This window comes from Epinephelus moara, chromosome 17 (genome assembly GCF_006386435.1).
Source record: "Epinephelus moara isolate mb chromosome 17, YSFRI_EMoa_1.0, whole genome shotgun sequence".
NCBI classification, from domain to species: Eukaryota; Metazoa; Chordata; class Actinopteri; order Perciformes; family Serranidae; genus Epinephelus; species Epinephelus moara.
Genome location: NC_065522.1, coordinates 18,240,068 through 18,256,992, shown reverse-complemented (window position 1 = coordinate 18,256,992; position 16,925 = coordinate 18,240,068). Strand labels below are relative to the sequence as shown.

General features: G+C 44.6%; 1 protein-coding gene across 1 annotated transcript in view; it reads right to left on the bottom strand.

Annotated features, from left to right (window-relative positions):
- polr2a (RNA polymerase II subunit A) overlaps positions 1-9,540 on the bottom strand; it is a 12,626-nt gene extending 3,086 nt beyond the window's left edge. The window contains exons 1-29 of the mRNA XM_050067850.1: positions 9,192-9,540; positions 8,265-8,397; positions 8,018-8,154; positions 7,727-7,900; positions 7,320-7,601; positions 7,038-7,199; positions 6,654-6,874; positions 6,412-6,544; positions 6,175-6,299; positions 5,846-6,056; positions 5,555-5,764; positions 5,298-5,466; positions 5,103-5,197; positions 4,772-4,975; positions 4,458-4,680; positions 4,093-4,276; positions 3,725-3,896; positions 3,510-3,615; positions 2,911-3,116; positions 2,553-2,816; positions 2,209-2,416; positions 2,024-2,124; positions 1,837-1,941; positions 1,497-1,679; positions 1,196-1,399; positions 913-1,099; positions 701-814; positions 462-611; positions 1-301 (exon numbers count right to left, since the gene is read on the bottom strand). Of these exons, the coding sequence (XP_049923807.1) occupies positions 1-301; positions 462-611; positions 701-814; positions 913-1,099; positions 1,196-1,399; positions 1,497-1,679; positions 1,837-1,941; positions 2,024-2,124; positions 2,209-2,416; positions 2,553-2,816; positions 2,911-3,116; positions 3,510-3,615; positions 3,725-3,896; positions 4,093-4,276; positions 4,458-4,680; positions 4,772-4,975; positions 5,103-5,197; positions 5,298-5,466; positions 5,555-5,764; positions 5,846-6,056; positions 6,175-6,299; positions 6,412-6,544; positions 6,654-6,874; positions 7,038-7,199; positions 7,320-7,601; positions 7,727-7,900; positions 8,018-8,154; positions 8,265-8,397; positions 9,192-9,278 (5,051 nt within the window). The 5' untranslated portion in view covers positions 9,279-9,540. The remainder of the gene's footprint in view (positions 302-461; positions 612-700; positions 815-912; positions 1,100-1,195; positions 1,400-1,496; positions 1,680-1,836; positions 1,942-2,023; positions 2,125-2,208; positions 2,417-2,552; positions 2,817-2,910; positions 3,117-3,509; positions 3,616-3,724; positions 3,897-4,092; positions 4,277-4,457; positions 4,681-4,771; positions 4,976-5,102; positions 5,198-5,297; positions 5,467-5,554; positions 5,765-5,845; positions 6,057-6,174; positions 6,300-6,411; positions 6,545-6,653; positions 6,875-7,037; positions 7,200-7,319; positions 7,602-7,726; positions 7,901-8,017; positions 8,155-8,264; positions 8,398-9,191) is intronic.
- Positions 9,541-16,925: the final 7,385 nt, after the last annotated feature.

Genomic DNA, 16,925 nt, shown 5'->3' with positions numbered 1-16,925 from the left:
GAGTAGGAGGGGGATGTGGGGGAGTAGGACGGGGATGTGGGGGAGTAGGAGGGAGACGTCGGGGAGTAAGATGGAGATGTGGGAGAGTAGGACGGAGAGGTTGGGGAGTAACTGGGCGAGGTGGGTGAGTAGGAGGGAGATGTCGGGCTGTAGTTGGGGCTGGTCGGGGAGTAGGAGGGAGAAGTCGGGGAGTAGGAGGGTGATGTTGGGGAGTAGCCTGGACTCTGTGGGGTGTAGCCTCCAGGGGAGCGAGGCTCGTAGGCCGGGGAGGTGGGTGAGTAGTTGGGTGACATGGCTCCACCTATGGAGAAAAACAGAAAAACTTTAAGGGGTGTTCTTTAAGGGGAAAAGGACGCAGAGGGAGATTCCCTGTCTTTCTTACATACACATCTACACACTGTATGTTGTGAAAATTGTTTCATTAATAAGCCACATGTGCTTTTCCCCCCTCAGTGTCTAACCTGGAGATGGGATGTACGGGCTGGCAGGTCCTGGAGATCCTGGAGACCCAGGAGTGGGCGACCAGGCCGGGGAGTAGCCCGGAGAGAAGCCACTCGCGTCTGACGCCGCACTGGGAGAGAAACCTGCTGCTCCGGGGGTCATGCCGCTTCCTGGAGGAAAAATAATCAAGGGCAAAGCTCAGTAACGGAAACACAAAGGAAACAGGAAAAGAGCCAACTCAACTTGAGGAAACACTTACCGACACTAGGGGACCAGGCACCGTAGGCCGGTGTTGCTCCCGTGTTCCAGGGGGTCATGGCAGGTGACATACCACTCATGGGGCTCGGCACCGTACCAAAGAACATTCCAGTGGCTGCAAATAGGACACATATAGAACATAAACATCGTAGCTCTTATACAATATCAGTAATAGAAACATTTCTCCATTAAATCTAACGTCTTTTGACTTACGTCCAGCCACGCTGATGCCAGGTATGTTTGTCGGGATCTCCATGCCATATTTACACTTCTCGGCATCCAACAGCAGGTCGAAGCATCCCGTACCAGCCGGAGCGAGCTGGCCAAGCATGATGTTCTCAGATACTCCCTTCATGGGGTCACTCTCACCGTGGGACGACGCCTCCATCAACACATCCACCTGGAGGAGGAGGTGCAAGAAAGAGAGGTTATTAAGACAATCCTTTTTCTAATCAGCAGCAGTTTAGTAAAGTAGAGTCTTTGATGGTCCTCTTACCGTCTCCTCAAAGGAACACTTCATGAGTGGTCCCGTGTCTTGACGGTTGATGCCGTGACGTGTGATGGCCATCAAGTGACCGCGGCAGGTCATGGTGTCACAGAGCAGAGCCAAGTGACGGTAGTTGACGTAGGAACCGTCAAAGGAGATGACGTGGTACAACTCCCTCTCCAGAGCCTTTCGCACTGCCTCAATTCCCAAGACCTACACAAGAGAGAAGCAGAAGAGAGAGCAGATAAATATCTGTAAAATTCTGCTGTTATTACACTTTGAAAATGAAGGTATTTTTACGCTTTCTTACCGTGAAGATCTCCACAATGTCGTTGGAGGTGGTCCTGACGGGATCTACGTCCTTCTCGCTGAGGACTCTCATGAGGCTGACACCGTCTGTCTCAAGGATCCACTCCTGCAGGGCCTTGAACTCGCCATCCTCCGTGATGATGATCTTCTTCTTATTGTCAGTCTGAGGCAAGTGCATGTACACCTGGAGGAGGAGAGTGTGACCTTTAACTTGCAGCCACAGGCAGGTATTTCCTATTGTTACTAATGACATGATTGTGTGGGATCTGCAATCATCCTGTAATGGAAACCCTCTGTAGGTGAATACTATTATTAGTGTGTGTGTGTGTGAACTCTGTTACCTTGCTGATCTGCTCAATGCCTTGTAGGGTCATGTCTGTCAGCATGTTGGACTCGATGCACCTCAAGAACACATCGTCGTCCATTTTGTCCACAACCTCCTCATCCTAGACACAGAAAACACAGGTATTATGACTGATATTGAAGCTGACTACAGTGCACTTATCCTTAGTGAATATCAATGCTTACCTCTTGGAACTTGTTCTCATCGCTGTTCATGATTCTGATTCGCAGAACGAGCTTCTCAGCGTTGTCGTCATTGAAGATACAGTTCAGATCATCTCCGAAACCTTGCAGGAAAACATGAGTGTCATTACGAAGAACCACCTTGTTTGTGTTAAAACAGTGAATAACAGTATGTGTTCATGTCCTACCTGCGTTGATCTTCTCTGCAATCTGCTCCATAGTCAGCTTACGATCAGTCATGTGCTTGCGGTCGAGCTCGATACGCAGCAGCCATGGCGAAATGCGAGTCACGTCGAAGTCGGGCATCTCATAGTAGACGTTCACCCACTCCTGGTCCTCGGCCACCACTGTGTTCTGGGGGTTGGGGTCGTAGTAGATGGCGGTGTTGGCTGTCACCTAAGTAACAAGGCAAATGTTTAGCCACTGCGTCAAAGTAGGATGAAATTCTTTTGTTGATATGTCATTATCAGATATGGAATTGCAAAGTTAGAAGGGGTGGTGAATCAAAAACCATTCACTGTCTTTCTCTAACCTTTCGCAGTGTGGTGTGCTCCAGTCGACACAGGATGTCCTTGGCCCTCTCAGCGTCACGGGCTGCCTGACCCAGCAGGAAAACCGTCAGTGAGGGTGTTTTGGGCCTCTTGGAGATGTTGATCAACTCCTTTAGACGAGGCACACCGAGCGTTACGTTCTTGGCCGACACACCGGCGTAGTGGAAAGTGTTCAGTGTCATCTGGGTGGCCGGCTCTCCCAGCGACTGAGCGGCCAGAGCGCCAACCATTTCACCTGGGTGGGCCTGGAAACGGAGGAAAACATGAGATTAAATGAAAAAGGCAAAAAAACAGTGTAGTTGTCTGACATATCAGGATACAACAATGTGCTAAACGTACAATGGACTGGTTGAATTTGGTCTCGATCTCTCCCAGCAGCCAGTCGAAGGCCTCTGTGGAAAGGCGGAACTCCTCGGTCATGCGTTTGGAGCAGAGGGTGGAGCGCAGGTGGATGTTGAACAGCAGAGTGGCGTTCTGCTGGGCCTGTCTGCTGAGCGGGTCGTCACCGTTTACAATCACCAGCTTCTTACTCAACTCGTGAACACCTGGGGATGCAAACACAAGGATTAATGCTACAATGCCTCTTAAAGTATTGACTTTTATTAGACCAGTTTTATAATGAGCTATATTTCATAGAACATTTGAATCCTAGATACTCGATGCTGGAAGATATAGTTTTCTCTATCGAGCAGAGAGACGAGGACTTCAACTGTTGATTCACCAAGTAGCTTTACATGGCTTTAAGGGGCACCCAAGGTCAGGCCATGATCTCCTATATCTAACTGTACAGCCAGTGCCTCTTTCACATGGTTCACAAAGTCCTGTGGCTAAATATAGCATGAAGACACTGTCTGAGTAGCAGCTAATTAACGGAGGACGAGTAAACAGTGAGTGTTGATTTGTTAAATCTTCAGTTATTGTGCTATTTTTCAGCTCACCCTCGACCACCCTGAGAGGATTGAGGTCTGTCGGGGTTCGAGTGTTGATGCGGAAGATCTTCTGAGCGTTCCAGATCATTCTGGCCAGGTTGCACGGCAGCACCACCTGCAGGCGAGGAGAAACATTAGATTATATGTGTAGTTTTGATTGCACGTGGCAGACCAAGAGACTGTTGAAAGAGCTGAGGTACGTCAACGAATGTGAGCACACACACCTTACTGTCCCCGGTGGGGAAAATGGCTCGTAAGACGTCCCTGTCCTCCTTCATCTTGTCAAACTCCCTCTCCAAGGAACTCTGAACGTGAGCGTTGGTCAACACGTCTTTGACTACGTCTTCCTGCAGCATCCTCCTCAGAGCTCGCTCATTGGTGCAATCAAACTTGAACCTAGACAGAAAATGACAAAGAGTTAAGCCGCAGACAATACCACGCACGTAAGTGGGTAAAGTTATAGCAAGTTTGGGACTGAAACTCCCTTCCACTAATCACAAATCCATGTGAGGTACTGAAAAAGCCACTGACATCAGATTTATGAAAGCATGGCTTATACTACTCTAATTCTATATTGGTGCGTGTGACTTACTTCTTTTCAAAGGCCTTGTGTGAGGGTTTGAGTGTTGCCACGTTCTGGAACTCGACGTTCTCTCCTGCCAGGCCGTCCTCACCGTAACGCAGCTGAACCACCTGGTTGATGGAGTTTCGTACCGTGCCGTCGTACTTCACCATCACCGACTCCATAGACTTGATCAGACGACGCTGGATGTAACCTGGTGAGGTAGACTTACCACGTTAGAAACTATAAAGGCTTCTTTGTTGATGGACTGTCCATTTAGATGCCTGGGGTTAGTACTAATAACTACTAAAAAATAGTTACTCTTGTTTATTTTTGAAACCCATCCTGACTCATTTCTTCCCGCACAATCCTCCCATCCAGCTGCTCGGACTTACCAGTCTCAGCAGTCTTGACAGCTGTGTCGATCAGACCCTCTCTGCCTCCCATGGCGTGGAAGAAGAACTCAGTTGGAGTCAAGCCAGCCAGGTAGGAGTTCTCCACAAAGCCTCTACTCTCAGGACCGTAGTCATCCTTAATGAAGTGAGGCAGCGTGCGGTGTTTGAAGCCGAAGGGGATTCGTTTACCCTCCACGTTCTGCTGCCCCACCACGGCAATAACCTGAACAAGGAGGTAAGAGGTAGAGAGATGTGAATCAAAGCTTTCATTTGTCTAATGTGAGGTAAAGATGATGTTAGAAGGTTTATTTTACCTGTGAGATGTTAATCTTTGAGCCCTTAGAGCCAGCCACCACCATGGACTTGAAGTTGTTGTACTCAGACAGAGACTTCTGGGCTGAGGATCCTGTTTTGTCACGAGCGTCGTTGAGGATACGATTCACCTGGTTCTCAAAGGTCTGCCTCAGTGTGTTACCAGGTGTTGGCTCCAGCTCATTGTTGTGAGCTTTCTCGATGACCTGGCAGACAAAAGGAAATGGTAATATAGCACTTTCCTATGTGTGATTCCTGCTGAAAAACAGGTAGAACTATGTTGATACAACCACATTTGAGATGTTGGTGACTTTACAAACACTTTGTGCTTACTTCTATCACATCCTGTTTGGCTTTCTTGATGGTGTTCTGGATGTCAAGGTAGGTCTTGGCATCAGCAATGGAGTCACCAATACCAATGGAATGACCTGAAGAAGAAAAATATTGAGACAAATCAGTGACAAAGACCATAAAGTGTTGGTTGCCAAAACACTATCAATTTAAAAAAATACCAAACTGTACACTTACCCTCGATGAGCAGCCAGTTGTTGACCACTGTCTGAATGTTGGAGTAGAAGAGTCTAGTGATGTCGTGGCCCATCTCCAGGTATGAGATGTGGACGAGGGAGCCGGCTGAGGTTCCCAGTGATTTCTTACACAGGATGCCCATGATCAGCTCACCGTTCTCCACAATGACCTGTGTGAGTGAGTTCAACGTGAATTCACTTGCACTTTAATTGATTTCCATTCTTAAATCTATACATGATTAATCAGGGATCTTGTACCTTGGTGTCCCCAGGGGAGATGTGCTTGTACGGGCCGCTGTCTTCATCGTCGGGATGGGTGCTGTGCGTGCGGATCACGTTAATGTGTCCAGGAATGATTAGGCTGAAGATCTGCTTGCCGGTCCACAGAGGACGGGGCTTGAGGATGGCCGGCTGAGGCACTTTACCATCCCAGGTGGAGAGGAACATGAGAAGGTTCATCACTTCACCCTGTGGTGGAGAAAGACAGTGTTAACAACCCTTTCAGCCCAGAAAAATCAGCAGCTGGTGACCCCGTGCCAATCTTCTCACCCTCTCTAAGAAGACGTCTCTTTTGGTGAATTTGCGGACAGCTGTGAGGGTGTCCTGCACGATACCCATGACGGGCCTGTTGGACTGGGGTGTGACGATCATACGCGGCACCATGGCCAGCTCCTGAATCTCTGCCCTCGTCTCGAGGGACTGAGGCAAGTGGAGGTTCATCTCATCCCCGTCAAAGTCAGCGTTGTATGGGGTGGTGACACTAGAGGGAGATGAGAGCATGGCATTTTAGAGCATACCAAAGTTAGTGTAGATACAGTCCAAAAACATAATTATGTACAATTAATGTAAGCCAGCGACTTGTGGTCTTCATTTGGTACCTGAGATTGAGTCGAAATGTAGACCAGGGCAGAATCCTGACCCTGTGCCCCATCATGGACATTTTATGTAGTGTGGGCTGTCTGTTGAAGATGACGATGTCGCCGTCACACATGTGTCTTTCCACCTAAACAGTGAGAAATGTTAGTTTAGTCAGTATAAAAATATATTTTAGATCATCTGACAAACCATAGTTGTAGATGTAGCTTTGAAGTTTCTTATAGGTGTTTAAATCTTGCCTTGTAGCCAATCTGCAGGTGAAGGTCACTTGGTTTTGGGTGGAATCGCAGGTCAATTCTGTCTCCATTGTCACGGATGATGTATTTGGCTCCTGGGTACTGGCTGTTGCCTCTTCGCACCAGCTCTTGTAATCTGAGACAGTCATCGGAATGAATTAGCGGACACATTTCATAGACATTGTTTTGAAACACAGGTTTTTATGCATTGGATAATGTTTAATCAGCTAACTGCTTGGCAGTACCTGTCAATATTAAATGGTGTGACAATTTCTGGGAAGGTCATATTGGCTGCGATGGATCGTGGCACGCCAACTTGGTCGATCTGCAGGTTGGGGTCTGGGGTGATGACAGTTCGGGCAGAGAAGTCCACACGCTTGCCCATGAGGTTACCTCTCACTCGCCCCTCCTTTCCCTTTAGACGCTGTTTTATGGATTTGAGAGGGCGGCCAGACTTTTGCATCGCCTGTGGAAGGGAAAATTCATTGTAACTTTAACACCCAAAAATACTGACTGTGAAAGCAACAGAGGCTGGGCTCACATTAGTGTTATTTCGACTATGCTCCATTGATTGTTGTACTTGGCACAAATCTAACCCTATTCAAGGCATCAGGGAGGAGCATTCTTACCCTTGGCAGGCCCGGCAATTCATTGTCCACCATGGTGGCGACATGAAACTGGAGCAGTTTGACATCCTCAGCTATGACGTGAGCTGCCGCACCACTCTGCTCATTTCTTCTCAGCTGGTTGTTGATTTTAACAATGTCAGCCAGCTTGTGGGTCAAGTCATCCTTTAACACAGAAGTTAATTGTTAATTTGTTGTCATTGGAATTTCATTTTTACACAGCTTAAAAACATGCAGTTTAACACCATAACAAAAAAAATTTAGTCTGGGGTCATATTGCTTTACCTGGTTACGGGCAGAGCCCTGCATGACCACAGCAGGCCTGACAGCCAGCGGAGGCACAGGCAACACAGTTACAATCATCCACTCTGGTCGTGCAAACTTGGGGTCCATGCCCAAGATGATGTCCTCTTCGTCCGAGATGCGCTTGAAGATCTCGTGCACACGCTCGGGACTCAGCAGGATTTTCTTCTCCTGCGAATCCTCATTGACGTGCTTCCACTCGGCGTACAGCTCCAAGCCGGAGCGTCTGATGCGTGGCTGGTAGCGCCCGCAGCCACCGTGGCCCTGTGTTAAATCACATTATGGGGAGTGAAGGAAAGTGCGTGAGAGAGAAAATAAGTTGAGCAGTCCTGTGAATTTTAAGAGTCAAAATGCCTATTAACTATGACAGAAAGACTCCTCCCAAATACCTTCTCCTTGGTAATGTCCTCCTCAGTCTCCTGCTGTTCCATTCCAAATTTGTTGTCCATCTCCTCTCCTCCTTCACAGATATTTTTTCCTTTGCACAGCTCGTACACATGTGTCAAACGTTTCCTCGGCTGCCCTTTAGATTTTATCAGGATGTCTTTGATCTTTGGATTGTTCTGGAGATAACAGCGATGGGAGCATGTTAAACATCAAATAATAGAATATAATACTTTCATAATAAAATATCAATGGATTATTATCATTACGTATGGTAATATGCAGAATGGACATACCGAATCCACTAACAGCTTGGAGCAAAAGAAGCAGACACATCGAAGAACCTTCATTATCTTTGTTACGAAGCCGACATGGAAAACTGGCTTTGCCAGTTCTATGTGCCCAAAGTGGCCGGGGCATTCTGTCATGTTGCCTGAGGAAACAAAAACCAGGTTTATATTATTAATAAGTAATGACATCAGATACAGACAACGCTCGACTGATCAATAATATATTTCAGCATCAAATGCTAACATGACATACCTGCACATGTCTGACATCTTCCCGTCCGCTCTATGACCCCTTGTCTCGGGTCCATAAGGCCACCAAGTTTAGGACGTCCTCCTTCTGTTGTTTCAGGGTATTTGATACCCCCTTCCGTAACAGACATCCGTTTCTGGGGAGAAAGACAGTATGTACTTAATTTGATGTTGAAATAGTAAGTCGATCATCTACTGTCAGTGCTAGAATATAAACACCTAATGTTATATTTATTTTTGACAAGCATTCATCTGAATCAGTGACCGATCAAAATTTCTACAAACCATCATCTACTTGTCAGTGTTAAAAGTTTAGATCAAACAGATTTGAAAATTATACAAATCTAAATTTGTCTAGAGAGAGCTGAAATGGGCTAAAAAAATTCTGTAAACATCAACTTTACCTCTAATATGAAACTAAAATTCATGAATCCATACAACCACTTAACACCCAACCCTGAGTTAAAGAAAACATGCATATCGGACTTTGTGTAAGTACCCTTTTATTAATTTATTGTGTGAGAAAAAACAGACCAATGCGTACAATGCGACCAGTAGTAAAAACAAACGAGCTGTGTGTACAACGAATAACTACCAAGTAACCAACATTTCTACTCACTGATGGGTCTATAACATACATTACATGAATAAAAAGGGGGTTTAATTCATGTGATAGCAAGGATCATTTCTCTAAAATGTTGTGCTTAAAGTTTTTCAAACTTCCTGCAACATGCTAGTTAGCACAAGCTCCACCAGCCTGACACAGCTAGTTAGCTAGGCTAGGCTAACAGCCAGCATTTTCCGTTGTAAACAGAACCATGTCTTTGCCACATTTGTTAAACTACAAGATTAGTCAAGAAACTGTAAGAGTGATGTGTGATCTGTCCGAGAATTAATAAAATACCCCCACTCCCCCAAAAAGAAAACCTACAAGCTCATCTGGACTGATGATGCCGAATTGAACTCTCTTGATCGTGCGCAATGGGCATGCGCTGTCGCCGGAGGGCGGTCCGTGCATCCTGTCTATTCAAAGAGACGCGTCCTTCCTCGGCACGCCGCTTTGTGAGCAGGAACAGCCTTTAAATTGTCACCACGACTCTGGTCAGGCCGCCAACGGTGACCGGAAAGTCTCCGAAGGCGATATCCCAGGGACCTCTGCTGTCGGTTGCCTTTATAGTCGAGTTATTTGTGTTTTGGTCCTAAGTAAGATGGCTACCGACTGCTCCCTTCCCTTTTTTGATCTACACTGTGGAGCGCTCTAAGCGCTTCTGAGCATGAAGCGGTTCAACGCTTGTTTATATAGACTGAGTGCATACTACGGGGTTGCACACCCAAAAAGGCAGGGACTGGCTCTTCGGAAGGTGGGACATGGATCTCTGTAGTAAAACGCTCATTGGCCATTCAAGACAGTTATATGAATAATTAATTTGGTTTCACGTACAGCCAATCAGAGAGCACGTTTGTTTTTTCTAGCGAATCGGAACTAAAGGCGGGCGTTGATTTAATCTTAACTCATTCCGATTGGCTGTATTAAAACAGAGTAGGCGGTGCGTTGTATATTTTGCATGTAAAATATGAATATTCAATTAAAATCCTCTTGATTCGTCCGTTTTGTCATGAATATTGAGGAGTAGAAAAGAGCTAACCAATGGCTGTGAAGAAATGAACCTTCTTAGAATAATTTCAACAAAACCCGCCCTTCTTCCGATGTTTGTCGAACGCGGCCGATGTGAATTTCTTCCCTCAGAGCAAAAATAAAAAAAATCTCTGTTCTCCCGTTCGTCTCGCTCTAGATCAGCCTGGGCTCTAAGAAAAGAGGCTCAGGGCTGAGGCCTGTTAAGACCTTTCATTAAACAGGGGAAAATGGTCGAAATACAGTATATTTTCACCTCGAAACACTGTATCATGGATTATTTTCGAGCTGCTTTAGAATCACGTCGACGGTTCGGTTTTTCGTCCTCTTCTTTTTTGGATTTCTGGGACTTTGTTGCAAGCCTCGGACTCGCCTGCGAGTGATGTCCGGCCAGTGGACTGGATTTTCCGCACGCCCTATAGGAAACTCTCGGGGAAGCCTTAAGTGTTGATTTAACGTTTGTTTTTCAACAGCTGTTGACCGTTTTTGCATGAACATGTTCTCTGTGTGATTTATATCTAATATTATTGTTCAGTTGTTCTTATGTTTTTTTAATTTTTTTGTTAAAATATGAAAAATGTCGTAGGCCACGTTTCGAAGGCAGCCTGAAATGCCGTCGTTTTGGCGGTTAAGAAACAATACTTAGCTATTTATTTAATTGGCAACTAACTTGAATTATTCAAGAGTATGATTATTACAAGGCATTTATTAACCAGATAAATGCGATATGAAATCCAAATTTAGGTTTCTAAGCATTATCGTTACAGCTGATGATCTGGTTAGCTTAACGTAAGATTGCTCCGCCGACAACGACGGTATGTTCCCTGCCGTTTGTCTATTATTTTACACATTCTTCATATTTATTGTGTGTAGTTAATGTAATAAGATGTGAAAGCAATATAAAACATTTTTAAGTACTGCTATACCAAGGTGTATTAACTAAGCTTGATGGTTTAGCCTTGTACTTAACGATACGGAACAAAACGTCCAGCTAACGTTAGCTTCTTATAAGTTAATTATTAGCCACGTTAGCTAAGTAAATCCGCGGTTTTGCTAGTCAGCCTTTGTCTTAATGTTAATGTTGCAGTAAACAGGTGTTGTTTAAACTGATGGAGACGGTATGTACTGTGTTATAACGTTGCTTTGAGGACTAACGTAAAGCTATAATAGCTAGCATAGTTGGACTCCATTAGCGCCCAACATGGCGGTGTTTGACGATATGCTTCTTGTTGTGAACGAGAAAGATGGAGTCTGGGATATTCTTGTTGGCTAACTTGACCGGCCAAATAGCTGCGCAATTGCAACGACATGTCGAGCTCCGTGAACAAAACAAGGAGCGGTTAAGTTCACTATTTATCTTTCTAATGTTTACGTTATAGATTTTAAAGTGACGAAACTGCCTCTCAAGTTTCCTAGCTGACATTTCAATAGTCTTGACTCTCCGTCGGTGTCGAAGTTGAAGCCATTTTGCTAGCTTACTACGTGCATATTTGTCTGCTATTGGAAGGATAATCCTGCTGTGTAGTTTACAGGGTGTTTTAAGAGCTGGTTTTACAGTGATTGCGACAATTGAGGCATTCCTCCCATTTACTCACTCGTATGATTACTTATAGTTAGGTGTTTAAAGGTTAGTTGAAGTATTAATCTCGTCTCCAGGGACTTGGGAGATGCCATTAGCTTGTTACACAATAGATTTATCCGGTTAGCTCTCGTTAATTGTGCCCAAGGGAAGAGAACATGGTTGTCCGGTGTTAATGGCTAAATAAATGTCTAAAAGCAGAACGGCACAGTGTGTTAATGTATGGTCCTTTGAGAGCCATAAATCTCCGTTGTCCCATTCAAGAAGTGTGGAGGTATTTGCATAAGGTGCTGGAATAATGTCTCTCTTGACTGTTGTGCATTTTGTCTGTAAGAAGAGGAAGTAAAAGCTACACTGTGGTTTAATTACATCTCAATGTCTCAGTGCTATGATTGCTTTAATTCAGTCTGGTGTTGCTTGTAGGCCTTTTTATCAAATGTAATGACTATGTAACAGTGCTTAAAACATCCTGACACCTTGTGTTATAATTTTTGACTGCCCTTTGTTTAAATAAAGATACTGAACCAACATGATGGACTGTGGGGTTGTTTTATTCCTGAGTAATTACACAAAATTCATTTCACAAAAGCCGTGTTGACTGTTGCATTCATGTCATGTGGTACAGCTGACTGTTGATGTGCTGCTACCAGCATGAACATGCCTCTTTGCCATCATCTCTTATTTTGGCAGGTCCAGCAGAGAGAGAGTGGCATCAGTCAAGCCCAGATGCAAGGATACATCACATCTGCCACATCTGCAGTATCCTTATGGAGTCTAAACCATGTTCTGTTCTGAGTTATTTTATTAAACTGAAACAAAAAAAGGTTTGACATGCGTAGAAGAATGTGACAGTAAATCACTTTGTTCACCATGTGCCATGCAATACCATGACTATACAAAGGATTCATTATTGACCAGCTGGCTCCCTCCTCTGGCTCATACTGAGAATGATCAGCGTTGCAAAGCATTGCACAACCACATTTTCAATGCGGAAGCAAGTCCCACCAGGCTGTCAGACATGCTCCCTCTACTGCTACAAGCAGGTTAGTGCACCGAGTAGCCTGGAGGTCTCAGGCCTGTACTTGGGTAGAAAATCTGCAAGCACAGTTGTTAAATGATTTCTGCAAAATGTTAGAGATATCAGAAGCAGTTGCAAGTAAAATGTATTCATATCAATATGGGTGGGGCTTTAAACATCACGTATACCATGCTTTTTTATATTAAATATGACAGACTGAATGTCCAACATAAGATTTATAACTGACAAGGCAAATGTATATATTACGTAAATATAGGAGTGTATTCTATGTACATTTACTCAAGTACTGTACAGTAGTGTGAGGTATTTGCAATTTGTGTGTATTTATACCACAACTCTAATCTTCTGCAATTATCTAACAGTAATTTTGTTGCCGATATGGACTCAACATGCAAAACAATAGTAGATGGCATGATAAATAATTAATATTTGCCCAACCTCGACTTGATACAGCTGTATAATGTGGCTTACATAATCCTCTAATAATGTAACAGTGGTCATTAGTATAATTACTTTTACCTGTAATGCTTAAAGTATATTTTGCTGGTAATACTTACATAATTTTACTTGGGTAAAAATTCAAATGCAGGACTTAAACTTTGTACACTATTGTGTGATTACTTGTACAACATCTGATCTCTTCTTTCACCCCTGCACTGTAATTTAAACATGAGGTTACCTTAAAATGGATGTTTGTAAGAGCTGGAAATGTGTGAAATTATTTAAAAATGCGAAGCGCTGAAAGCTTATGAACACAGTTTGATTATTTAATGTCTTAGAAATACTGCAGTGTTGTGCCGTGAGAACACATCTGATGACTTACCCTCAGAAGTGTTTAGATATGCCTACATTTTGTTGTTGAAGTGATGGCATTGGTCTTTTTTTTTTTTAAATTCTAATTGATTTTAAGTGGTATTTGCCTGTGATGCTTGCAAGTACACTGATAACGTTGGGCCTTGCTGATGAACACTTGGCGGTTTTGACAGTCTGACTTTGTCTGCATGATCTGTAGCATATGGGTGGCTGTAGGTTATTCACAGTAGTTGCTTTTTTAGAGAAGACATCACTGTGAGGTAATGTTTGTGGGAAAAATAGTTCAGGCTTTAGGTATAATAAAGTATAATTTTTTGTTCCTGCCTTGGCAGTTCATATACTGTATATATAAATATAGTATATACGTGTTGCAGCATGTGATATCTCTCCCGAGGCATTAATTCCTGTAAGGGGTGAGGATTCATGTATCTAGGGGGAGCTCTTGTCTGTTGATGTCAGAGCCTGACAGCGAGTGTGTGTTTTCAGGGGTTGGTGGGGAGGGGGGGAGCTTTGTAGCACAATAAAGTCGGCGAACAAGGAGGGAGGGAGAGACAGACAGGCAGATGCAAAGCATGGTGGGAGGAGCAGACTATTTATTTTTTCAATCTGATTAACAATCAAAGAGCCTAAACTATAACTGCACTCTGATCAGAAGGGAAGAAGAAAGTACCCTCATTAGACGTGTTCAGCGAGTGAGCCGTTGAAGCACAGTCCACCAAAAATACACTACACGCCTGCTTTTTCTAAAACAATTCAGTTTCTCCGAAATCTGAAAAGCAAGGCAACACATCCTGAAGGCTGTGATGCTGGGGTTTTTTTTGGGATAAAACATCCCTGCTGACCATGAAATTTTGTTAGCCGTGGTAAAGTTTGTGAATTAGACTCTTATTAGAATTAGAACTTATTGCTGTAAAAATAGCCAGTCGTAGCCTCGAGTATCAGCTGATACACCATCAAAAAATAGAGAAACAACTGCGAGAATATTTGTCTAGTCAGGCTGTTTTGTGCGTATTTTTGCGCACAAAATAAGAGTGAATCACCTGTTGTTATGTGAATGAGAAGAAATCTGTCTCAGGCTGTATTCCCCCTTAAGTTATGCACCAGGATGTTGTTTTGTAATAAGGATGGGTGACGCAGGGTCGGAGGCATGCTCTCTCTGAGAGCCCATTGGAACAGGCCGGCCCATTTCTGTCCGCAAGAGAATGTCCTGTTCTTTGGGTGTTTGTTTTGGCTGATGTCAGCCCCTGCCAAGCGTCTTCATCTTTCTTTTATCCTTCCTTTTATCATCCACACACCCTTTCAGACCTTCCAAATTCTCCGCTCCTCTCTTTTACACAGGGTTCTTTATAGGCAGCTCATTTGTAGAGAGCAGACTCAAGTAGGAATGTTAAGTCAGCTAGCATTTGAGTTTTGCCGGAGATCTACGTTTTGTTAAAAGTCTTTCAGCCTCTTCCTGGAACTATCTGGGTGCTAAATTAATTGCTCTTGATCCTACCTCGCGTTGCAATCGGCTTAGTGCTAATCTGGGGTTCTCACAGTGCAGCCAAGTCTCGTCCAGGCAATGCTGCTGCACTGAGCTGTCCACTGCTCTCTTCTCCCGAGGTCTTGACCTCTGGCACTGTCAGTCAGGCTCCCCTTTGCCTGTACTCTGTATATATATATTTTTTTTTCACATTCATTTTCGTCTCACTCATTGTTAAGCTTTTGGGAACCTTGTGGTTTTTTTTCCACCTTTTTTCTGCACCGTCCGCCCTTGTAGTCACATGATTGCTTTTCCTCCCTCTCAGAAGCGTCTCCCCTATTGTCTGAACCTCCCACTTGTACTCAAACCTTCTTCATATTTTTTCTGACTCCCTCTTCCACTCTCTCATCTTCCCTCCCTCGTTGCATTTCCTTCACTCCTCTCTCTTGCACACTAAGCCTCAGAGATGGCCACATGCTGCCTGCAGTGGCTCTCTCCTGGCCGTACCACTCGCCCTGCCTCTTTTCCTCTTTTCTCACTTTTTGTGTGTTTAGTTTTTCTGCTGTGCTGCTGTTGTGTTTCCCCTGGCGTGTCGCCATTGCCTCTAACCATCTGCCTCACTTTCTTCTTTCCCCTTTTCTGCTTTCCTTTTCTTCTGATGTCAGTGGTATATTATTTTATTTTTGATCACAGGATAAGTGTACCTCATGCTGCCATCGCTCAAAAACCCTTGGTACCTTTCTTTTTCCTTTCTTATTGCAAGACGTTCTCGGCTCCCTGTCTTTCCGGGAGGCTCTGATTGAAGTGTCTCTGTGCTATTTAAAGAGGCGTGCAGAAAAGCAGGGTTGTTTACAGTGCCCTCAAAGTACAGGCTGTCTAGAAACAGGAAGTACCATCGCCCCGAAGCGCAGCAGCACACGGCGTCAGCCAACATGCAGCCACTTCCTCCTCCTCCTCATGGCTGAACAGAGGCTCCAGCAAAACAACCCTCACGCTTATCAGAGAATTATGCACCCCTCCCCTCCACTGCCCGTCCTCCTGAATGGCGCACATACACAGCAGGCTTTTCACCCCTCCACCATGTCCTATCTCGCTTTCTCCCATTCTCTTATGCCAACAGCCCCCCCCCTCCTCTCCCTCCGACTGTCTCTCTTCGCCAGTACAGCATGCCTGAGTAGCTGCCTGGAGATGAAGGAGCTAATTAATTTGATTTAGCCGTCCTCTCTCTCTCTGGCAGTGGAAAAACCAGCCGTCCGTCCCCCCCTCCCTCCTCCACACCGTATCAGGCACCCCTCCCAGATGATTTTCCACCTATCCTTTCCAGTCTCCTTTGGCAACGTCCACACTCCGAACCCTCTCTTCTTCTCCGCTTTTGCTTTTTTCTTTCCTGTTACACAACCGTATTTTGCCAGCGGTTTATTACATATCAAACTGATTGTAAATTGCATGCCAACTGTAACTCTCTTACGTGGCCTACACCCCTCTAATTCCTTTTTTTAGCATTTACCGCTCCCGTGTGCCCAGAGACAGTTTGTGTGACTCAGCAGTGTTTCGCTGCTCACGCAAACATGCTTTCTATAGCTCAGTGTGTCTGAGGCAGGCCTGTCAGGCTACGTGTGATCAAGCCCCACTTCTGTCACTTGATACTCTGACGATTCGCACGTTGAGTTATATTAGAAAAGTCCTAAACTATACAACTGTCTAACACTTGTCAACACAACTCTGTGAATCCTTTGAGTGCTTTTATCCTGCACAGTATAAAGACATACTCCCAACTTTGCAGCATGCAGGTTGTGGACATCTGCTCAGGGTAGCCTCTATGTGATTGTGTATTTCAGTCCTTCAGTGTCGTCTTGCAGGCGAGGGGTGGTGCATTGTTTAACTTCCTAACTTCTCTACTGAAGCTTGTAAAGCATTCTCAGTTTTTTAAGTGTCTCCTCTATTGCAACTTAAAAGGTAAGAATGCTTGAGCATTTTTTAAGCTCTAACACTCAGCTGCCGAATGAAATGCTGTTTTAGTTAAGCTGCAGCATTTTGTTACAAAAGTCACAGAGGACATGATCAAAGATTTTCCTCCATTTTCATGTGATCAAAGGAACATTTTTTCTTAAGCTCAACATGATGGGCTCATTTTCTTGA